The 26168-nt window shown below is 36.0% G+C and overlaps 1 protein-coding gene across 1 annotated transcript in view; it reads left to right on the top strand.

Annotated features, from left to right (window-relative positions):
• ktub (Tub domain-containing protein ktub) overlaps positions 1-26168 on the top strand; it is a 113550-nt gene that overhangs the window by 51529 nt on the left and 35853 nt on the right. Inside the window, exons 4-5 of the mRNA XM_076207882.1 lie at positions 6290-6514; positions 21273-21390. Coding sequence (XP_076063997.1) covers positions 6290-6514; positions 21273-21390 — 343 coding nt within the window. The remainder of the gene's footprint in view (positions 1-6289; positions 6515-21272; positions 21391-26168) is intronic.

Raw genomic sequence — 26168 nt, forward strand, 5'->3', positions numbered from 1 at the left:
TTGTATTTCCTTACCTAATTCTATTATACGGGAAGGGAGCTATGCTCTTGGTGACCTGATCTGTCAGCATCAAGTTTTATCTTAAAATTTTGAATAGTGTTTGCACACACTGTTTCTTTATCTAAATTATTCCAAGTATCCAGTACTGTATGTGGGCAGCTATTTTATTTATTCTTTTTTTTTCAGATCCCTTCTATAATTATCCTTTTTGAGTTTCTTTTCATGTCCTGTTTTTCCATTGTCCCATTTTAATAGATCATTCCTCTCTAGGATTTTCATCCTTTTCATGATTCTATAAATAGTCAGCAGATTTCTTTCTCCTCTTTGTTCCAGAGATGGTAATTCCAATTTGGACAACCTTTGTTTGTATGTTAATTTGGAGAGAGTTGGTACCAACTTTGTTGTTGCTCTTTGTATTCTTTCTAATTTCTTTATATTCTTTTTAGTACTAGGTGTCCATAGTGTTGCTGCGTACTCCAGTTTTGGTCTTTTTAGTGTAACTAATATTATTTTAATAATTTCCTCATCCAAGTAGTCAAATATGCCACTTTCATTGACCTTAATAATTAAGGTTGAAGGTTTCTCCGACAATTTTATTGATATGTATCTACCTACTTGTATTTTATGGGAAGGGGAGCTATGCTCGTGGTGTTCCATCTCCATATCTCTTTTTATCTAGACTGTTTGTAAATCCATATATTGTTTTTGCACACAGAACATTTTCATCTAACTTGTTCCAAACATCTGTTATCCTGTGGGGAAAGCTGTTCTTTTTCAGGTCTCTTCTTTAATTGTCTTTTTTTTACTTTCTTTCCATGTCCTCTTGTATCTCTACCATCCCATTTTATTATATCCTCTCTATCAATAATTTCCATGCCTTTCATGATTCTATAGATTATCAAGTCTCCTCTCTCTCTTCTTTGCTCCAATGTCTGTAGCTCAAGTTTTGCCAGCCTCTCCTCATATGTTAGTTCTGAGAGTGTTGGTGCCAATTTTGTAATTGCTCTTTGTATTCTTTCAAGTTCTGTTATACATTTTTTTGTACTTGTTGACCACGTCATCGCTGCATACTCCAATTTTGGTCCTATCAGTGACTAGTATTTTCTTCACCATTTCTTCGTCTAGGTATGTAAATGCCACTTTGATTGATCTTATCAAATTATAAGTTTCTCCAAACACTTTGTTTATGTTTCTCAGGGGACATATTATTCATAATAGTGACTCCCAGGTCCTTCTCATTTTCCACTTTTTTTAATTTCTTCCTCTCCCAATTTATATGATCCCACTATTCTTTTTTTGCTTCTTCCAAATTCCATTATACTACACTTCTTAATATTGAATTCCATCTCCCACTTCCTACTCCATTCCCATACTTCACTCTGCAGCAAATCACAATCTTCTTCCGTGTTCACTTTTTTCAACAGTAAGCATTGTCCGCAAAGAAGCTCATATAACTTTCAATTCCTTTATCCATATCATTAATATTATTATATAGCAAACATTATTGGGGCCAGAACTGTTCCTTGTGGAACTCCACTAATCACTTCATCGCAATTAGAGTGTTTGTCTCTGATCACCACTCTCATTTTTCTTTCATGCAAGAAGTCTTCCATCCACTTCAGCAGTTTCTCCTGTATTCCTACTGCAGTTTCTAATTTCTTAAACAATTTCTTATGTGGCACCTTATCAAAAGCTTTTTTCAGGTCTAGAATTGCACAATCAGCCCATCCATCACATCAAGATAGTGACACATGATCTTCCTTGACTAAATCCAAACTGCCTCGGATTTAGTACATTGTTGTTGTTGTTTCAAATGCCTCACCCATCTAATTTTGATAATTGTTTCACAAATTTTAGCTACCGTGCTTCTAAGAGAGTGCGGTCTATAGATAGTAGGGTTTTCCTTGTTTCCCCATTCATATATTGGTACTCTATTTGCTCTTTTCCAATCCTCTGGAACTTTTCCTTCTTTCAATGAACTGTTTATTAGACTATGTATTTTGTCTGTTAGTTCGTTCCTGCATTTTCTCAAAATCCAGTTTGCCATTTCATTTGGACCATACGGTTTTCTAATATCGAGATTACTCAAATGATTCATTATTGCTTTCCTTTCTACTTCTATCTCTTTCATAGGGGGGACTTTCTCCTCCCACTTGACATTTCTAAGTTGTATGTTCTCCCTTGTAAACACTGATTTAAAATACTTGTTCATAATTTCTGCCATTTCTATTTCCTCTGTGTATTCAATTCATCCTTCTAGTTTCACAAATTCTTGTTTGTTTTTCAATTTGTTATATATAAATCTATAAAATAGTTTTGGTTGATCTTTACATTTTTCTATGACATCCTTTTCGTATTTTCTCTTTTCTTCTATGCACACTTGTACATATTCATTTCTATAACCAGTATATATTTTTCATTTTTCAGGTCTTCTGTCTTCTTCCATTTTATCCAAGCTATATCCCTTATGTCTTTTAACTCGCTACATCTTTTGTTGTACCAACATTTTACATATCTTTTTCGTGTTTTTGTCTTGGAACATACTTTTTCACTCCTTCCTTATAAGTTGTCAAAATATTCCATCTCTTTTCTACTGTTGTTTCCTCTTTGTGTATCTTTTCCTAGTCTGCTTTTTGAAAAAAAAAAAAATCCTCATTTTATAAAAAAAAATTCCATACATCAATCTTCCCTTTCTATATTGTTCATTTTTTTCCCCATGTATTTTTCTTTGTTTAATTCCAGTTCAATTAATATGTGGTCACCTTTACCTATTGGTCTTACATTCAATCTTGTCCACTATTTCGGGTGTCATACCCTAAGCTCTGTTTTTGAGTTGTTACATCAAACTCTAAAAAAGAGCTTGAGTAGTTCCTGCAATCCAGAGTCTCAGAGAAGAATCGCCTCTTTATAGATACATCCACTACGCCAGGATAAAGAAAGAAGATGTACAAAATCACTAAAATATTTACTGACTCAACAAGTGAGAGTATCTATTACTTACAAGTACCACATACAGAGGGCAGGTGCGGAGAGAGCAGCGTGGGTGCCTGCACTCCCGATTTATACTCTGACCGCACAACACAGGTGCCACTGCCCAAGTGCCAACTTATCTTAATACACATTTTCGTATCCCTATCCACCCAACTTCACACATCCGTTACTTCCTTTATTTATGCATGAAGAGGGTTCACAATAATTCCCTAGCTTATACCTTAACCTACAAGTCAATGAGGTAGAAAAGAAGGGGGGGCACTAGTTCGCCTTCTTCTTCTTGATTAATGCGCCCCTTAACCTCAGCTGGTGGGCGGCGTCGGTTCCGTACCACTCCGCCGCTTGCCTACAAGAGCTTTTCGCGCGCGTTCTAGGTCAACGGTCCTAGCGGACAAAGAGTCATTGTTCCACCGGGCCCCTTTGATACAGGCCCGATACTTTCGCACACATTAATCACCGCGTAGCACTGCCGTACACAAGGAGTCCATTGTTCATTCTTAACCCCATAGGGCTATGGTGGTTGAGAGAGGGGACGCCGTCTTCGCAACCGTCAGGCTTACGCCGCTCCATATTTGGGTCCGTGTTATAGGTCACACCGGGGGTTGCACAACACGGTGTAACTATGCACAAGGAATGAATATGTCACATCACGAGTATGGATCCAGAGTGACGTGACACGGGTTCTCGATGGTTCTTTCTCATTTTTATACCTAGTATTCTCTTGTATCCATTGTGTCATTATATGTTCTATAATTATATCAAGTACTGTAATACATTTCCCCATAGGTCGTCTCCACCCTTCACTATCATCTCTTCCCAGTGGATTTCTTTACAATTAAAGCCACCCATTATAATTATTCTTCCTCCATCTTCCGTTATCTTATTTAGTGTTACCCTTGTGTCTTTTAACACATTCTTGTGTTCTCTCTCTTCCCAGACCCACGAAGCAGTTTTAGAAGGCACATAATTTACCACAAACTTCCTACTCTTCTTGTCCCTGTCCTCTATTTCCATCATAATCATCTCCACTCTATTCTTTCCATATGTAACTTTCCTCACATTTATATCCTTCTTAGTCAGGAATATAACTCCACCACCTTGTTTTACTTCTCTGTTTCTAATCAAATAATTATATACGCCATGTCCTACACTGTTGGGTGGTAATGGGCCTTTCAGTTTTGCCTCCAGAATTCCCAATATGTCCGGTTTCTTTTCCATCAGGTATTTATTCACTTCATTCAATCCTGTTATTAATCCATCTATAATTGTGAAGGACATTTTTAATTTTCTGTTACCTCCATCATGTTTTCTGTTTCCCTTCTGTTTTTCTCTCGTATGAACTATTTCCTAACTTTCATATCCACTACTCTCCAATAGAATTTCTTTTTTCTGACTCTGTTCTGTTCTCTCTCCTTTTTTTTTTTTTTTTTTTTAGCTTCTGTTCTTTTTGTTTTGTTTTTCCTCTCTTTCCTCTTTTTTCATCTCTCTTTTTATCCATACCTGTTTGTACTGATCACTTTCTGCTAGTGTCCCTGTTTTTGCTAAGACATTATCTGCAGTCATTTTTTACCTGAATTTAACTTTAATTGGTCTGGTCCTGTCTAAGCTATATTTCCCTCGTCTATATATTTCTTCAATTTCTTTCCCTATTTCCTGTTCACCTTCTTGAAATACTTTATTACCTTGTTTACTTTTTCTTTCTCCTCTCTTACTCTTGTAGTCCTATTTGGATTATTCTTGTCTTCCATTCCTAATATAATCATACATTTCTTTTTATCTGCTAAGTCTATTACTATATTCTCCTTCTCTCTCATCACTTTAATAACTGTGTTCTTGGTGTGTTCCTTCGTCTGTTGTTTCACTATATCTCTGAATTAGATTTTGTTTTCCTCCTGTACTTTTTTCCAACCACTTACCTGTTTTGCTATGGTCTCTTTATTCTCTTTATAATTCGTCTTTAGTGCCTCATTCTCATCCTTTACTTCTTTTAACTGTCTTTTTAATTCTTCTCTTTCTTCATTTAGGTCTTAGTTCTTTTTCTATAGTTCTTCTAATTTATCAACTCTTAGTGTAATAAGTATAAGTTGGCTAAACCTAACCTCCCATTGTTCATTCATTTTTGTTGTTTTTTCTTCTGGACTTGCTAATCGGGGGAGGTTGTCATCTCCTCCCTTGTTAAAGCCATAGAAATAATTATCTCCTCTTTCTATTGCGCTGCTCTTATCTATATTACTAATTTTAATGCCTTTACTGACTTGTTCAACTTCAGCTGTATCGTCTGCCCATCTCTTGTTTACGCCCCTTTGACTTTCGGGGCCCGTTCGTCCCCTTCCTCATTTTCTTCCATTTTCCTTTACTAATCCTTCCCCTTCTCCTTTTTCTTCACCTGCCCACTACACCACAAGTTTTCCCCCTTCCCTACTAATACAACACAGGTACTCCCTCGTTGAAATCCACGAAAATTGCGTTTTTTCAGGAGTTCCAATCTTCGTCGTCAATCTGACGATTGTGTGTGTGTGTATGTGCACATGTATGTGTATGTGCATGAGTAGTCAGTGTGTACCCTTCTGTGTAAATGTAGCCTAGGTGTAGGTATATTTTGGTGGTTATGTAATTACATGTTTTCATTGTCTATATAGGGAGACATAGTGTGGGTGTAGAGTTGTGTTTGTTATTTGGAGATATTAATCATTATGTGTGTGTATGATTCTGCATGTGAATGGATTTGTACACATAACTATTTTTTTTTTTTTTTCTTAGTGGAACATCACATGATGGAAGAAATATTTTCAGATTGTCCTGTGACTATTGAATATTTCTAACATTAGAAAATGTACAAAGGGAACAGTTCTCAAAATGAGATTGGTTTGATTGTTGTATATGTAATAAAAGAGGATATTCTTTTAGAAATTTTATTTTGGTAACAGGAATCTTGAGATGTCATAAAAAAGCACATGAAAATTGAAGTAAATTATTTTAGTCATTTGATGACGATGTTATGATAATGGTATTTACCTTTTAGTAGTTACATAATTACAATGCATTTCATATGTGATATCTATAATTGCAGTTATATCATATATCAAATGGTTATGAATATTTGATTAGAAAATAAAGCAGCTGTTAGCCTTGAAATGTGTGAACAAAAACCAATGGGTATCATCATAACCATAGCTGCAGTTGTTTTAAACACCAAAGTTGGAAAACATAGTAAAAATGGTGAAAAAGTTATCAGAAATCAAGATCACATCAATCATCATTTATGCTTTTTGGAAACTCAGCCAATTCACCTCCACAGGTGTTCCTCCTGGCTGGTCGCAAGCGCAAGAAATCGGCAACTTCGAACTATCTCATCTCAGCTGACCCAACAGACCTGTCCCGTGGTGGGGAGTCCTTCTGTGGGAAGCTGCGTTCCAACTTGCTGGGGACACAGTTCACAATCTATGATGCTGGAGATGGACCAAAGAGGAACAGTTCATCAGAAAAATCTGGAGGCAGACAAGAATTGGCATCAGTGGTCTATGTAAGTTCTTGATGTGTGTTGGTTTTGTTGTGGGTAGTACATCACATTTGCATGAGCACCAAAGCTTGATCACTTTCATTACTGATTACATGCACATGTGCACACACAAGTTGAATACACAGAGGAAATAGAAATGGCGTAAATTATGAACAAGCATTTTAAATCAGTGTTTACAAGGGAGAATATACAACCGGAAGAGATCGAATGGAAAGAGAAAGTCCCCCCTATGAAAGAAATAGAAGTAACAAAGAATGAAATAATGAAACATTTGAGTAATCTTGATGTTAGAAAATCGCATGGACCAGATGAAATAGCAAACTGGATTTTGAAAGAATGCAGAAATGAACTGGCAGACAAAATACATACCATAATAAATAGTTCCTTGAAAGAAGGAAAAGTTCCAGAAGATTGGAAAAAAGCAAATATAGTACCTATATATAAAGGAGGTAATAAAGAAGACCCTACCAACTATAGACCAGTCTCTCTAACAAGTAAAATAGCAAAAATTTGTGAAAGGATTATCAAAAGTAGATGGGTAAGGTATTTAGAAAAAAACAGCGTGCTAAATCCAAGGCAATTTGGATTCAGACAAGGACGATCATGCGTCACTAATTTAATGTGTTTCTATTCAAGGCTAATAGATATAATACAAGAAAGAGATGGATGGGCTGATTGTGCATTTCTAGACCTAAAAAAACTTTTGACAAAGTACCACATAAGAAGTTGATTAAGAAATTAGAAACTGAAGGAGGAATACAGGGCAAACTGCTTAAATGGATGGAAGACTTTTTGCAAGAAAGAAAAATGAGAGTAGTGATAAGAGACAAACACTCAAAATGGGATGACGTAATAAGCAGTGTTCCACAAGGAACAGTTCTGGCCCCAATAATGTTTGCTATATATATTAATGATATGGATGAAGAAATTGAAAGTTATATGAGCTTCTTTGCAGATGATGCAAAACTATTAAAAAAAATTGAACACGGAAGAAGATTGTGAGTCACTACAGAGTGATCTAAATAAAGTATGGGAATGGAGTAGGAAGTGGGAGATGGAGTTCAACACTAAAAAGTGTATAATGGAATTTGGAAAAAGTAAAAACAGAATGACAGGATCATATAAATTGGGAGAAGAAAGAATAAAAAAAGTAGAAAATGAGAAGGATCTGGGAGTCCTTGTTATGAATAATATGTCACCTGAGAAACATATAAATAAGATTTTTGGAGAAACTTATAATTTAATAAGAACAATTAAAGTGGCATTTACATACCTGGATGAAGAAATGGTGAAGAAAATTCTAATCACTCTGATAAGACCAAGATTGGAATATGCTGCAACGATGTGGTCACCAAGTACAAAAAAATGTATAACAAAACTTGAAAGAATACAAAGAGCAATTACAAAATTGGCACCAACACTCTCAAAACTATCATGTGAAGAGAGACTAGCAAAATTTGATCTACAGACACTAGAGCAAAGAAGAGAGGAGATTTGATAGCTATTTACAGAATCATGAAAGGCATAGAAATTATTGATAGAGAGAATCTGATAAAATGGGATGATAGAAATACAAGAGGACACGGAAAGAAAATAAAGAAAGACAGCTACAGAAGAGATCTGAAAAAGAACAGCTTTCCTCACAGAGTAATAGACAGTTGGAACAAGTTAGATGAGAAAGTGGTGTGTGCAAAAACAATACATGAATTTAAAAATAGTTTAGATAAAATGAGATATGAAGACAGGACACCACAAGCATAGCTCCCCTTCCCGTAAAATACAACTAGGTAAATACACACACTTTCGTCAGATGGACAGCGAAGATTGGAGTTTCGTAGGAAGTACCTTATTGTATTTACAGGGAAGGGGAAAGCTCGTGGTGTAGTGGGAAGATGATAATAAAGGAGAAGGGGAGGGATTACTAAGGGAAATGGAAGGAAATGAGGAAGGGGAGGTCTTGGTCCAGGAGGCCAGGTGTCTTGTAAACAAGAGAAGGACCGATGATTTTGATGAAGGGATTAGAAAAAAGGTAAAGTTTAGAAATATAGATAAGAGCAGCACAATGGAAGATGAGGATAATAATTTCCAGGGATGACCGAACATTGGGAGAATAGGTTCGGTATGATAGCAAAGATTGCACAGAGAGTTGAAAAATTGGAAGAACTAGAGAAGGTGAACAAAAACTTAACTAATGAAATAGAAGGATTAAAAAGACAGTTAAAAGAAGTAAAAGATGAGAATGAAGAATCAAAGAGGAATAATAAAGACAACAAAGAGGCCATAGCAAAAGAAGCACAGGGTTGGAAAAAATCCAAGAAAACAGTAAAGTTGCATTAACTGACATAATAAAACAGCAAATGAAAGAACAAACTGAAGACTCAGTTATTAAAGTGATGAGACAGAAGGAGAATGTAGTAAGAGACTTAGCAGATAAAAAGAAATGTATAATTATATTAGGAATGGAAGAGAAACATAACCTAAATAGACCCACAAGAATCAATGAGGAAAAAGAAAAAGTAAACAGTTTACTAGAATTAGTTCAGGAAGATGAACCTGAAATCATGAAACAAATTGAAGAGATGTAAAGGCTCGGAAAGTATAGTACAGATAACACCAGACCAATTAAGATTAAATTCAGGTCACAAACGACGGAAGAGAATATCTTAACAAAAACAGGGAAACTAGCAGCAAGTGAACAATATAAAAAGGTATGGATAAAAAGAGAAATGAATAAAGAGGAAAGAGAGGAGAAAAAATGAAAAGACATGAAGCTAAGGGAAAAAATGAGATGAGAACAGAGTCAGAAAAAGATATATTCTATTAGAGAGTAGTGAATATGAAAGTAAGGAAATACGTCATACTAGAGAAAAACAAAACGGAAACAGAATACAATGGAAGTGGCAGAAAACTAAAAGTGTCTTACACAAATATAGATGGATTAATAACAGGATTGAATGAGCTGAATGATTATCTGAAGGAAAAAGAACCAGACATAATGGGAATTATAGAAATGAAATTAAAAGGTCCACTACCACCCAACAGTGTAGGACATGATGTATATAATTATTGGATTAGAAACAGAGAGACAAAACAAGGGGGTGGAGTTATGTTCCTGACTAAGAAGGATATAAATGTGAGGTGTGTCACATATGGAAAGAATACAGTAGAGATGATTATGATTGAAGTGGAAGACAGAGATAAGAAGAGCAGAAAGTTTGTGATAAATTATGTGCCTCCAAAAACAGCCTCATGGGAAGAGAGTGAACATAAAAGTATGTTAGAAGACACAAGGATAACAGTAAATAAGATAATGGAAGATGGAGGAAGAATAGTTATGACGGGACACCACGAGCATAGCTCCCCTTCCCGTAAAATACAACTAGGTAAATACACATATTAAACCCAAGACAATTCAGGTTCAGACAAGGAAGATAATGCACCACAAACTTAATATGCTTCTACTCAAGGCTAATAGACATAGTGCAAGAAAGAAATGGATGGGCTGATTGTGCATTCCTAGACTTGGAAAAAGCCTTTGACAAAGTACCACACAGAAAATTACTAAAAAAAACTGGAACACATAGGAGGAATACAAGGGAACCTACTAAAATGGATTAAGGACTTCCTGACTGGTAGAAAGATGAGAGTAGTGCTCAGAGAAAAATATTTAGATTGGAAAGAGGTGATCAGTGGAGTACCGCAAGGATCTGTACTGGCACCAATAATGTTTGCTATCTATATGAATGACATGGACGAGGACATGAACTTTTACATGAGCTTCTTTGCTGACGACGCCAAACTGTTAAGGAAAGTAGAAACTGATAAAGACTGTGAAGCACTGCAAGAAGACCTGAATAGGGTATGGAACTAGAGTCAGAAATAGGAAGTGGACTTTAATACTAAGAAGTGTAGCATAATGGAGTTTGGAAAAAGCAAAAAGAGAATATCAGGAAAATATACAATTGGAACCAAGTAAAGAAAGTAGGATCCGAAAAAGATTTGGGAGTAATTATCACAAACGACTTGTCCTATGATAAACAGATTAACAAAATTGTCAGGGAGACTTACAACTTGCTAAGATCAATAAAAGTGGCATTTGCATACTTGGACGAAGACATGATAAAGAAAATGTTGGTTACATTGATAAGGCCTAGACTAGAGTATGCGGCGACATTGTGGTCCCCCAGTACCAAAAAGAATATAAAGAAAATAGAAAGAATCCAAAGAGCAGCTACAAAAATGGCACCTGCACTTGCAAACCTATCATACGTGGAGAGATTGGCTAAACTGGAGTTACCGACACTGGAGCAAAGAAGAGAGACAGGTGACCTATTGACCATCTACAGAATCATGAAAGGCACAGAGATACTTGATAGAGAGGACTTACTTAACTGGGACAAGAGAAACACAAGAGGACATGGAAGGAAAATAAAAAAACATAGCTATAGAAGAGAACTGAAGAAAAACAGTTTTCCACATAGAGTTTTGGACACTTGGAACAAACTGGATAATGAAATAGTATGCGCAAAAACCATTCATGAGTTTAAAAGCAAACTAAACACTGCGAGATACAATGGCGGGACACCACGAGCATAGCTCCCCTTCCCGCAAAGTACAACTATGTAAATACAACTAGGTAAATACACACACACACACATTCGTCGGATGAACGGCGAAGATTGGAGTTCCGAAGAAAAAGTGAAATTTTCGTGGATCTCAACATCAAGGAAGTACCTTATTGTATTTACAGGGAAGGGGAAAGCTTGTGGTGTAGTGGGAAGGTGATAAAAAAGGAGAAGGGGAGGGATTACTAAGGGAAATGGAAGGAAATGAGGAAGGGGAGGACCTGGTCCAGGAGGCCAGGCGTCTTGTTAACAAGCGAAGGACCGATGATGATTTTGGTGATAACGGGATTAACAAAAAATATAAAGATTAGAAATATAGATAAGAACAGCACAATGGAAGGTGAAGATAGTCATTTCCAGGGATTTAATGAGGGGGTGGATACCAACCTCCCCCGATTAGCAAGACTAGAGGAAAAACTTGAGAAAATTACTGAACATTGGGAGAGTAGGTTCGGTAAAATAACAAAGATTGTGCAGAGAGTTGAAAAATTGGAAGAATTAGAGAAGGTGAACAAAAATCTAACTAATGAAATAGAAGAATTAAAAAGACAGTTAAAAGAAATAAAAGATGAGAATGAAGAATTAAAGAGGAATAATAAAGAGAATAAAGAGTCCATAGCAAAAGAAGCACAGGGTTGGAAAAAATCCAAGAGAACAGTAAAAATGCATTTACTGACATAATAAAACTGCAAATGAAAGAACAAACTGAAGACTCAATTATCAAAGTGATGAGACAGAAGGAGAATATAGTAAGAGACTTAGCAGATAAAAAGAAATGTATAATTATATTAGGAATGGAAGAGAAGTATAATCTAAATAGAACCACAAGAATCAAAGAGGAAAAAGAAAAAGTAAACAGTTTACTAGAATTAGTTCAGGAAGATGAACCTGAAATCATGAAACAAATTGAAGAGATGTATAGATTCGGAAAATATAGTACAGATAACACCAGACCAATTAAGATTAAATTCAGGTCACAAACGACAGCAGAGAATATCTTAGCAAAAACAGGGGAACTAGCAAACAGTGAACAATATAAAAAGGTATGAATAAAAAGAGAAATGAATAAAGAGGAAAGAGAGGAGGAAAAAATGAAAAGACAAGAAGCTAAGAAAAAAAATGAGAACAGAACAGAGACAGAAAAAGAGAAATTCTATTGGAGAGTAGTGAATATGAAAGTGAGGACATGGGCCATACCAGAGAAAAACAAAAGGGGAAACAGAAAATACAATAGAAGTAGCAGAAAACTAAGAGTGTCTTACACAAATATAGATGGATTAATAACAGGATTGAATGAGCTGAATGATTATCTGAAGGAAAAAGAACCAGACATAATGGGAATTGTAGAGACAAAATTAAAAGGTCCACTACCACCCAACAGTGTAGGACATGATGCATATAATTATTGGATTAGAAACAGAGAGACAAAACAAGGGGGTGGAGTTATGTTCCTGACTAAAAAGGATATAAACTTGAGAAGTGTCACATATGGAAAGAATACAGTAGAGATGATCATGATCGAAGTGGAAGACAGAGATAAGAAGAGCAGAAAGTTTGTGATAAATTATGTGCCTCCAAAAACAGCCTCGTGGGAAGAGAGTGAACATAAAAGTATGTTAGAGGACACAAGGATAACAGTAAATAAGATAATGGAAGATGGAGGAAGAATAGTTACGATGGGCGACTTTAATTGGAAAAAAGTCTGCTGGGAAGAGATGACAGTAAAGGGTGGAGACAACTCATGGGGAAATGTTCTACTCGAGATGATTACTGACCATACAATGACACAATAGATACAAGAGAACACTAGGTATAGAAATGAAGAAGAACCATTGAGACTAGACCTAATAATCACATCTGAACCTAAAATAATGGAAAAGATTGAATATAAGACACCAATAAGTATAAATGACCACATATTGATTGAACTGGAACTAAATGAGGAAAAATACATGAAAAGAAATGAGCAATATATAAAAGGAAGAATGATGTATGAAAAAAAAAAATTGATCAAATAAGAGAATTCTTTCAAAAAGAAAACTGGGAAAGAATATACAAAGAAGAAACAACAGTGGAAGAGAAATGGAATATTTTGACAAAAATTTATAAAAAAAAAAAAAAGAGTGGAAAAGTATGTTCCAAGACAAAAGCAAGAAAAAGAATACAACAAAAGTTGTAGGGAGTTAAAAGACAAAAGAGACAAAGCTTGGACCAAATAGAAGAAATACAAAAGACCTAAAAAATGGAAAATATATACTTGTTATAGAAATGAATATGTACAAGTGTGCAGAGAGAAAATATGAAAAAGAGGCCATTGAAAAATGTAAAGATCAACCAAAATTAAAAAACTGAAAAACAAACAAGATTTAGAGAAATTAAGAGAAAGAGGAGTTGAATACACAGAGGAAATAGAAATGGCAGAAATTATGAACAACCATTTTAAATCGGTGTTTACAAGGGAGAACATACAACTTGGAGAGATTGAATGGGAAGAGAAAGTCCCCCCTATGAAAGAAATAGAAGTAACAAAGAATGAAATAATGAAGCACTTGAGTAATCTTGATGTCAGAAAATCACATGGACCAGATGAAATAGCAAACTGGATTTTGAAAGAATGCAGAAATGAACTGGCAGACAAAAAACATAGCATAATAAATAGTTCCTTGAAAGAAGGAAAAGTTCCAAAAGATTGGAAAAAAGCAAATATATTATAAAGGGGGAAATAAAGAACCTACCAACTATAGACCAGTCTCTCTAACAAGTACAATAGCAAAAATTTGTGAAAGAATTATCAAAAGTAGATGGGTAAGGTATTTAGAAAAAAAACAATGTGCAAAATACAAGGCAATTTGGATTCAGACAAGGACGATCATGCATCACCAATTTAATGTTTCTATTCAAGGCTAATAAATATAATACAAGAAAGAGATGGATGGGCTGATTGTGCATTTCTAGACCTAAAAAAAGCTTTTGACAAAGTACCACATAAGAAGTTGATTAAGAAATTAGAAACTGAAGGAGGAATACAGGGCAAACTGCTAAAATGGATGGAAGACTTTTTGCAAGAAAGAAAAATGAAAGTAGTGATAAGAGACAAACACTCAAATTGGGATGAAGTAATAAGTGGTGTTCCACAAGGAACAGTTCTGGCCCCAATAATGTTTGCTATATATATATTATTGATATGGATGAAGAAATTGAAAGTTATATGAGCTTCTTTGCAGATAATGCAAAATTATTAAAAAAAGTGAACACGGAAGAAGATTGTGAGTCACTACAGAGTGTGGTAATTGTTGTTACGGGAATGGCATTGTTTACCTTGAGCTACGGCTATTTCCCGAAAGCTTGTTTAATTTTCGAATCCGGAATCTTTCCTGTAACTTCGTACCACACTATCATAATTTTAATTAATATATTATTAAACTCCCCTCCCTCTTTATTATTTATTTAAGCCTACGTTGTAATTTGATTAACAAATCGGGAACTTAAGAACTTACTTGAAGTATCAGTTGTCCCGTGGCTTCGAAGCCATTTTGAAGGCTCGTTAGAACTCCAGCCGAATGAGACTAAGTTTTAGTCCCTGAACGCTAGACTAGCTTCAACCCTGGTACCAGAGACAAGCTTTAACCCTGTCACCAGAAGGACAATAAAACCTCGGCAAGGATTTCTACAGCCATCGAAGCCTCAAGAATTGTATTCATTTCCAACGATTAGTTAGAGAACGCAAACAGGTAAGTTCTCTAACGTTCTCAGTTTGGATCATTTAATTATGACAAGAGCGATCTCAATAAAGTATGGGAATGGAGTAGGAAGTGGGAGATGTATGACAAGAGTGATCTCAATAAAGTATGGGAATGGAGTAGGAAGTGGGAGATGGAGTTCAATATTAAGAAGTGTAGTATAATGGAATTTGGAAGAAGCAAAAAAAGAATAGTAGGATCATATAAATTAGGAGAAGAAGGAATAAAAAAATGTAGAAAATGAAAAGGACCTGGAAGTCATTATTATAAATAATATCTCACCTGAGGAACATATAAACAAGATTTTTGGAGAAACTTATAATTTAATAAGAACAATCAAAGTGGCATTTACATACCTGGATGAAGAAAATACTAATCACTTTGATAAGACCAAGATTGGAATATGCAGCAACGATGTGGTCACCAAGTACAAAAAAAAAAATGAATAACAAAACTTGAAAGAATACAAAGAGAAATTGCAAAATTGGCACCAACACTCAAAATTATCATATGAAGAGAGACTAGCAAAACTTGAGCTACAGACATTAGAGCAAAGAAGAGAGAGAGGAGATTTTATAACTATTTATAGAATCATGAAAGGCATAGAAATTATTGATAGAGAGGATCGAATGAAATGGGATGATAGAAATACAAGAGGACACAGAAAGAAAATCAAGAAAGACAGTTATAGAAGAGATCTGAAAAAGAACAGGATTCCCCACAGGATAATAGAGATTTGGAACAAGTTACATGAGAAAGAGGTGTGTGCAAAAACAATACATGAATTTAAAAACAGTTTAGATAAAATGAGATATGAAGACGGGACACCACGAGCATAGCTTCCCTTCCCGTAAAATACAACTATGTAAATACAACTAGGTAAATACACGTCGGTCGAAGTGACAGTGAAGTTTGGAACTGCAGGAAAAATTTAAGTTTCATCGATCTCAACAATGAGGGAGTACATTTGTTGTATTAGTAGGGAAGGGGAAAGATAGTGGTGTAGTGGGAAGGTGAAGAAAAAGGAGAAAGAGAGGGATTACTGAGGAAAATAGAAGGTAATAATGAAGGGGACGAACGGGCCCCGAATGTTAGAAGGGGTGTAAACAAAAGGGGTGCAGAACACACAGACGAGGAAGAACAAGGAAGCAGAAGTGTCAAAAGCTGAAATATAGATAATAGCAGATCAATGGAAAGAGAAGATAACTGCTTTTACGGATTTAATGAGGGAGGAGGTGACAACCTCCCCGATTAGTCAATCTAGAGGAGAAACTAAAAAAAATGAATGAAGCATGGGATGTTAGGTTTAACCAATTAACTGAACACTAGTTACCCAAAGAGCTGATAAACTGGAAGAACTAAAGAAGGAGAATCAAAACCTAAATAAAGAAATTGAAGAATTAAAAAGACAGTTAAAAGAAGTAAAACATAAGAATGACAAATTAAAGAATAATAATAAAGAGAATAAAGAGTCCATAGCAAAAGAAGCACAGGGTTAGAGAAAAGTCCACGAGAACAACAAAATAGTATTTAGAGATATAGTGACACAACAGATGAAAGAACATACTAAAGACACAGTTATTGACAAGATGAGAGAGAAGGAGAATATAGTAAGAGAATTAGTGGACAAAAAGAAATGTATAATTATATTAGGGATGGAAGAGAAGCATAATCCAAATAGGACCACAAGAGTAAAAGAGGAGAAGGAAAAGGTAAACAAGATATTAGAAGTAGTTCAAGAGGATGGACAAGAAACAGGGAAAGAAATTGAAGAAATATATAGAATAGGGAAATACAATACAGATAAGACCAGACCAATTAAGATCAAATTCAGGTCACAAACGACAGCAGCAAATATCTTAGCCAAAAACGGGGAAACTAGAAGACAGAGTGATCAAAATAAACAGGTATAGATAAAAAGAGAAGTGAATAAAGAGGAAAGAGAGAATGAGAAAACAAAAAGACTAGAAGCTAAGAAAAAAAGAGAAAAGAACAGAGACAGAAAAAGAGAAATTTTATTGGAGAGTAGTGGATATGAAAATGAGGAAATGGTTCATAGCAGAAAAAATGGAAAGGAAACAGAAAACACGACAGAAGTAGGAAAAAATTAAAGAGAAATTCTATTGGAGAGTAGTGGATATGAAAATGAGGAAATGGTTCATAGCAGAAAAAATGGAAAGGAAACAGAAAACACGACAGAAGTAGGAAAAAATTTAAAATGTCTAAACAAATATAGATGGCTTAATAACAAGCTTGAATGAACTGAAGGAAAAAGAACCGGACATAATGGGAATTGTAGAGACAAAATTGAAAGGTCCACTGCCCCCCAACAGTGTAAGACATGCTGCATATAATTATTGGATTAGAAACAGAGAAGTAAAACAAGGGGATGGAGTTATGTTCCTGACTAAGAAGGATATAAATGTAAGGAATGTCACATATGGAAAGAATAGAGTAGAGAGGATTATGATGGAAGTGGAGGACAGGGATGGGAAGAGCAGGAAGTTTGTAGTAAATTATGTGCCTCCTAAAACGGCTTCGTGGGAAGAGAGAGAACACAAAAATATGTTAGAAGACACAAGGGTAATGCTAAATAAGATAATGGAAGATGGAGGGAGAATAGTTATAATAGGTGACTTTAATTATAAAGAAATCTGCTGGGAAGAGATGACAGTGAAGGGTGGAGACGACCTATGGGGAAATGTACTACTTGATATAATTATAGAACATACAATGACACAATGGATACAAGAGAATACTAGGTATAGAAAGGAGGAAGAACCATTGAGACTAGACCTAATAACTGCATCGGAACCCAAAATAGTGGACAAGATTGAATATAAGACATCAATAAGTAAAAGTGACCATATATTGGTTCAACTGGAACTAAATGAGGAAAGATACATAAAAAAAAAAATGAACAATATAGAAAGGAAAGGTTGATGTATAGAAAAACAAATTTTGATAAGATAAGAGAATTCCTTCAAAAAGCAGAGTGGGAAAGGATACACAAGGAGGAAACAACAGTAGAAAAGAAATGGAATATTTTGACAAAAACTTATAAATAAGGAGTGGAAAAGTATGTTCCAAGACAAAAACAAGAAAATGGATATGTAAAGTGCTGGTACAACAAAAGATGTAGAGAGTTCAAAGACAAAAGGAATAAAGCTTGGATAAAATGGAAGAAACACAAAAGACCTGAAGAATGGAAAATGTATACTAGTTATAGAAATCAGTATGTAGAAGTGTGCAGAGAAGAAAAGAGAAAACAGGAGAAAGATGTCATAGAAAAATGTAAAGATCCAACAAAACTATTTTACAGATTTGTAAACAACAAACTGAAAAACAAACAAGAATTAGAGAAACTACGACAAGGTGTTGAATACACAGAGGAAATAGAAATGGCAGAAATTATGAACAAGCATTTTAAATTGGTGTTTATGAGGGAGAACATACAACCTAGAGATATCGAGTGGGAGGAGAAAGTCCCCCCCCCCTATGAAAGACATAGAAGTAACAAGGAATGAAATAATGAATCACTTGAGTAATCTCGATGTCAGAAAATCACATGGATCTGATGAAATGGCAGGAATGAACTAAAAGACAAAATTCATAGCCTAATAAATAGTTCATTGAAAGAAGGAAAAGTTCCAGAAGATTGGAAAAGAGCAACTAAAGTACCAAGGAAGACCCTCTTAAATATAGACCGGTCTCTCTTACAAGTACAATAGCAAAAATTTGTGAAAAAATTATCAAAATTAGATGGGTAAGGCATTTGGAAAAAAAACAATGTACTAAATCCAAGGCATTTTGGATTTAGACAAGGACGATCATGCGTCACAAACCTACTGTGTTTCTATTCAAGGCTAATAGATGTAATACAAGAAAGAGATGGATGGGCCGATTGTGCATTTTTAGACCTGAAAAAAGCTTTTGATAAGGTGCCACATAAGAAATTGCTTAAGAAATTAGAAACTACAGGAGGAATACAGGGCAAACTGCTGAAGTGGATGGAAGACTTTTTGCATAAAAGAAGAATGAGAGTGGTGATAAGAGACAAACACTAATTGGAATGAAGTGATTAGTGGAGTTCCACAAGGAACAGTTCTGGCCCCAATAATGTTTGCTAAATATATTAATGATATGGATAAAGGAGTTGAAAGTTATATGAGCTTTTTTGCAGATGATGCAAAATTGTTGAAAAATAGTGGACACTGAAGAAGATTGTGAGTTGCTACAGAGTGATCTCAATAAAGTATGGGAATGGAGTAGGAAATGGGAGATGGAATTCAATATTAAGAAGTGTAGTATAATGGAATTTGGAAGAAGCAAAAAAAGAATAGTGGGATCATATAAATTTGGAAAGGAAGAAATTTAAAAAGTAGAAAATGGGAAAGACCTGGGAGTCATTATTATGAATAATATGTCCCCTGAGAAACATATAAACAAGATTTTTGGAGAAACTTATAATTTAATAAGAACAATCAAAATGGCATTTACATACCTAGACAAAGAAAAGGTGAAGAAAATACTGGTCACTTTGATAAGACTGAGATTGGAGTATGCAGTGACGACGTGGTCACTAAGTACAAAAAAATGTATAACAAAACTTGAAAGAATACAAAGAGCAATTACAAAATTGGCACCAACACTCTCAGAACTATCATATAAGGAGAGACTAGCAAAAACTTGAGGTACAGACATTAGAGCAAAGAAGAGAGAGAGGAGACTTGATAACTATTTATAGAATCATGAAAGGCATAGAAACTATTGATAGAGAGGATCTAATAAAATGGGATAGTAGAGATACAAGAAGACACAGAAAGAAAATTAAGAAAGACAACTATAGAAGAGACCTGAAAAAGAACAGGATTACCCACAGGATAATAGACGTTTGGAACAAGTTAGATGAGAATGTGGTGTGTACAAATATGATATATGAATTTAAAAACCGTCTAGATAAAACGAGATATGAAGACAGGACTCCACGAGCATAGCTCCCCTTACCGTAAAATACAACTAGGTAGATACAAAAATCTGATCCACACAGCCTTCCCCTCCCTATCCTCCTCCAAATTTAGCAACTCCCTAAAATACCAGTACTCTACTCATCTTCCTCTTACACCTCTTCCATTATCATTTCTCTATCTGTACCTTTTACCTTTTCTTCTCTACTTGATTCACCTCCCCTTTCTCTCGTAATTTCCTTTCACATCTATATTTGAGCATATTTCATTTTTGATATGGTTATCTATGAGCATCAGCAAAGATACTCATAGATAAGGATATAAAAGAAACATCTGAAATATACTCAGATATATGCTAGTTGTCAGTCAAGAATTGGCTTCAAATAGATTATACCCAAAGATAGGGTGAGAACATCCTGTATATCCCTGTTTATTTCATGCTACCTCTCCATTTCATTATTCAGATATGAAAAAGATTTAGAAAAATATAGTGAGGTCAAGTTGTGGGTGGGGTGCACGAGGGGCATACCTAACTCATAGAATAGTACAACATGCAGTGCTAACATGTTTACAGATAATGCAAAGATTATGAGAAGAGTGAAGAACAAGGATGACTGTCAGCTGTTTCAAATAATCTAGAAACTATATTTGCCTGAAGCTAAAAATGGAAAAAGAATTTCGATACAGTACCAAAAAATCACTGAATAGTGGATAGGAGTGGGTTCATGTCTTGGCTTGCTACCTGGCTTATGAAGGGGAAGAGGCCCTTGGTATATAGATAGACCAAAAAAATTCTTGGTGTTGGAAATGAGCAGTAGCTCAAAAAGACCATTGCTGAACTATTGGTTGGAAAGCAAATCCATTAGCTATGTACCTGTATTTAAAATATTATGCCAGTCTTTATTAGTGCAAATTTGTCAAGTTACCCAAATAAGACCATGTGATGTTTTGTGTAGATATGGAGCAGAATATATAGTTACTGTAGCTGACAAAATATCTTAAGTGTCAATGAACATGTACAACTAGAGTGATACTGTTTTATTGATTTCCTTGGATTAGCTGGTGAAAATGCTTCAGTGCAGGAATGCAATGCTAATTTTATAGGTGCAGAGATCTGGAGGGCTTGACAAAAAGAAAACAAAAAGATATTGTAATACTATTAACTTATTAGTAATGTAATACTAATTTTCCAACCTGCACCCACAAGCAGTCATCTCCTCATCCTCTCTCCCTTCCCCCACCCCACTGGCCACCACCCACTTGCAGAGGTGCCAGAGTGCTGGTAGCACTGCACCCTTGCTTGTGTGACTCTTGCTTTACCAACCTTACCTAGACAATAGTCAAACAGCAGGATACTTACTTTTGGCAGTCACTGTACCAAAGCAATGGTGTTGATAATTACCTTCCTTATACTTATTTTCTTTCCTAGGAAACCAATGTTCTGGGCTTTAAGGGCCCTCGCAAGATGACAGTGGTGCTCCCAGGGATGACAGCTGACCACACCCGTGTTGAGTTCTCCTTCAACTCGGAACATGATGGCCTTATTGGTAAGCTGAAAAAGCCCTATCCCTCTCTCTCTCTCTCCCTCTCTGACCAAAATTTATTTGGAAGTTAAGTATAGATGATATACACAATAAGTTACATAGGATATAAATTCTGAACTGACTTACAAAAATTCTTGTGGCCCATGTATTACCTTTGGAAAAGATATGACATCATAGTATTTATCTTACAAATAAAACAAAATACAGATTAATTCAAAATAAGGCAGGCTGGCACATTAATATTAAATGTAAGGACCTTTTGTAGTATTTTTGTATTCAGTAACCCAAACTGAGTACATTGTTCATGTCTCAGGGAAGGTAAATAGTGGGTAAACTGTAGGAGTGTAAATGAGCACAAAAATAGAGCCTCAGTCTCTGTTACTCAATTGGATTCACCTTGATGATGCCCACCTTCTAGTTCACTAACCGGTGAAACTCCACTTTAAATGAGAGGACTTACACTGGAAGGAGCTCCTACAACAGAATACCAATAGATAACCTATCCTTTCTCCAGGAACACACAATTCCAAGTGTCTGCTCTCCCCACCCCACCCCCCACTGTTGTTGAGTAAGCAAACTACAAAAAAAATAGACAGTGCTGCACTGACTACCAAAGAGAACGGGCTCTGCCATTAACACCAACAGGCAACTTTTTGCCAAACACACCATATACCCGGATGATCTTAACCCCTTCCATACGGTGCCGCATACGTAGGCGGCATGAGGAGCAAGTGGATATGCGAGGCTGCCATATCGGCATCTTGATTATATTTATTGTAGTTGCCCCTGCGTAATGACATACTCTCTAAACTGTATTCATCACATTTTCTATGGTTATCAAAATTCATGGGTGAAAGAGAGAACGATTGATATAAGCAGTGACTATATTTTATGATGCGAGTATTATTACAACACATCGTACGTCTGGCAGATAATGCTGCCCGCGAGATTTTGGCCCGAAGTGAAGAGGTTAAGATCACAAACAACTAATCACCTATGAAACAACACGACTAAAAAAAATATATATATATATCAAATTCGACATCAAAATTAATCAAACCAAAATTTCACCTACTCTGTAATATAATCAGCCATCAAAACAGGTGGTTTTGTATTCCTTTGAGGAAACTGAATATCCTCTTTTTTACTCCCATCAACCACCGATGGCTTCACATGTTCTTCAGGACATGGTTTCTTGCTTGAATCATCACTTGCATCTTCAGAAGGGAACCATGGACCCACAACCAGATAGACATCTAACACATGTCCTGGCAGACTGTCGACAGATATATTATTTCGCGAGTTTACTTGGGTAACAATTTCCCTGTCTCATTGTGTGGTACAATGTGTGGCAGGTGGTTTTACCCGAACCCCTATCCCATTTTAATTGGCAGGCCATCTAGGTCATCATCCACCCTCCCAGGGTTCACCAAAGGATATCTCCAATCATAGGTGTACACAGAGTATTGTGGCACAGACAACTTGTTTTGTCCAGACCTCAGTGTACTATTGTACCAATATACTGCCTCAATGGGAGAGATTCCTCCCCTCTCAGCAATAGCCTTAATGGTCCTGTGATGCCTTTGTACTGTTCCATTCCCTTCTGGTCGGTAAGCAGCTCTAAATGCCTTCTCAATTTTCCAATTTTCCACCAATGCAACATGTCTCCCAAACACTTGTCACAAACTAGCCTTTGATTTATTGAGTCTCAGCCATGATTCAAACAGTTCCAGCAATCCAGTGGCAAGGGTGATATTTTGCCTTTTTTAGAAAGGATCAATTCTGCTTTGCAAGGACAAGGAAAGGTGGAGTGCAACTAATTTAATTTACATAATATAAAGAATACAGACTTTAAACTTGCAAACAAGAATCGAGGGGGTAAGTACAGAGGTGTGGGCAGGAGTCTGCTGTGACACCCGCTTCTTTTGCCTTTTTATACCAGAACCACACGGCATCAGTGCCAAGAATAGGTGCCGATGTGTGCCTACATAGGCTATTCTATCACTTTTTGCCTAGCTTCACACAATCTACCTGCTTCTTTATTTTTGTGTGAAGAAGGCTTACAAATTATCAAGCACTAGCTATCAAACACAATAGTAAAAACACCTAACAAAAGTGATGACTCTACTTCTTTATATCATCATTGTTATGGTGACTTCTGACCATGGCATTGGGAGGTCCTAGTTGTGTATTCCTCTGCCGTCTGTGCAGCAAAAATTTCTGTAACTGGCCATTTATTATAAGTAACTTATGTTTATAATCTTCCATCTTATTATCTAGCTTATGATAACTTAGTAGGGGTCGAATTCAACATCCATAATTATTTGCATTAAGGATGGCAAACTATTTTTGGCTCTTGCTAGGATGTGGCTTATGGCACCATACCCACGTCCCTTTGTGTCAGTGACACATCATGGAACATGTCACACTGTAATCAAAAGGCCGTACTGTTGTCCATCAACAGTTAATCAACAGAACCTCTTTCCATAAAGATGTCCAATTCTGCTGTGATACATTGTGCGACTTCTCTTCAATTTCCTCCATATTACAAAGTGACCCAGCCCACAATTCACTGTGGATAAGTAGGGATCCCCTTGTAATGAGTCACATCAACAGCCATGCGCCACCAGTTATATTCAACACTAAGTTCACCTCCATTGTGCACTATAGGAGCAGGATTGATTGACTGACATCGGTCACAACTCTTTACAACCCTCTTCGTGGAATCTCTAGAGACTTTTGGGTCCAACTTCTTGACCAGATATAAGGTCCTGTCTACTCCCATGTGGTGTTTGTCATGCATATCTTTCAAATTCACCAAGGCACACACACTGACAGTCAAACGAATTGGATGTGCCTGAGAATGCTCTGTGAGCTTATGCTAAATCTAGTGATTTATCGACCAAAGATTGGCACTTTACCTAGTTGTAAACAGATGGAAGGGGGTGATGGCAAGTGGAATCATGATATAGCAAAGTGATTAAGTTTAGCAAGAATAAAAAAAGAAGGGAAATGGATAAAAAGGATGATAAACCTACATACACTGAGACAACCAAAAGAAGATTAGATATGAGTAGGTATGAAATGCCTTTAGGAGTGTTTAGAAAAAAATTGTAATATTGATAGTCCTAGATATGAAAATTATTTATTACATGGATTCAGAACAGAAAGAGGTATGGACCTCAAAAGCATACTAAAAAACCAAGAAATATTTTAAATTAAAAGGGAAATTGTTGAATGGAAAAGGAAAATGCACTATTAAGGGGGTATGCGACACCTGGAGGTCATTTTCTAAACTATTTAGAGTAAAGAGCTGAAACTTCTCAGGTAAATAGGTATCCATGTTGCCTACATTTTAGGTGAAACAGAATGATGTATGTACACATGTACATATGTACACATGTACATATGTACACATGTACGTATACCAGTAGCGACATTTAAAAGTGCACAGCACCATAATACGTGGACCAATTTGTTTTATATTTTGGCTATGATTGGTCAGTAGACACACCTAGGGCCGGTCATTGAGTAATTGAACAATTTCCTTTATACTTTTGCATACAGGCATTTCAATTTTAATGTCCGGCAAAAATCGTGAAAAATAATTTTTTTTTTGTCTTGTTTCCATTATTACTCCGAACTCTTTCATCCTATTCAAAATATTCGAACGATCGGCCCTAGCAGTTACTAAAAGTAATATTCCCTGTAAGTTTCATCTAAATCTGATGTATTTTAGATTTTTTATGATTAAAAAAAGTTTAAAAATATTGAACGGAGATATGGCAATTTGAAATATAAATATATCTGTACCTTGCTTATAGTTTCACCAATTTGACTGATTTTTTCATGGCTTAATTCTTATTATATAATGAGTAAGTACAGTAAAAATTATCAACATATTTTAATTATAAGTACTTTAAATACTGAAAAACTAAAGTATAAGTATATCACAGTAGTGACAACGCACAGACGACACCATCATATAATTTGCTTTTTTGCACCTTTGGCAGTATTTCATATGAAACCTCACTGCTGGGGGTCTTCAGGGTATCTAAATCATTGGAAAGAGGTTTATTTTCCAGCAGTGGGCGCCTTCTCTTTCCTCATCAGATTCCCCTCACCAATCTATGTTGGTAGGGCACCCCCTCCAGCATCATATGATGTCCCTTCTTCTCTCTTCTTTCTCTCTTCTTCCTGTATAGCCTTGATCTTTTTCCTCTTGCTTTCTTCTTTGGATTTAATCTTCCTCTTTGAATTGTTTAGTCTAATGTTGTCCTTTACCTCTGTCACTGTCACAGAGGTGCAGGTGAGGGCAGTGGTGGAGTGAGAGGTGGTGAGGTCTTGGCTAGTCGTCTTTGACTGCTTGCCATCTTTAACTGCTGTTTTTTGTCATTGTGGATGTTCTTTTGTTCTTTTTACTACCTATGATGACTGTACTAAAGAGTAATATGTACTAGCTAAAGTAATAGATTGCAATGAGAGCTCATGAGACATGCGCACTTTTCCTTTCAGAGCTAGCCGGTAACTGACGCTTAGCTTCGCTCAAAGTTGGCAAAACTTCTCCCTCCACCTTCCTCCCTTCCCCTCCACCATCGTACTGGCCATTGAAGCACTGGGCGAGCGTAAATTCAATCAAATTTCAACGTTATTCGATGCGCCTGAAGGTCCTAAATGGCACGCCTCTCTCTAGTGTGGGTTGCGCCTTTAACTCTGTCCTTTTAAACCTCACCCAAGACCTTTAAATTGCGCGCGGCTGGAAAATTATTTGTCGGGATTTA

Source organism: Oratosquilla oratoria, chromosome 24 (genome assembly GCF_046742065.1).
Source record: "Oratosquilla oratoria isolate Oo_2021 chromosome 24, ASM4674206v1, whole genome shotgun sequence".
Taxonomy (NCBI): Eukaryota; Metazoa; Arthropoda; class Malacostraca; order Stomatopoda; family Squillidae; genus Oratosquilla; species Oratosquilla oratoria.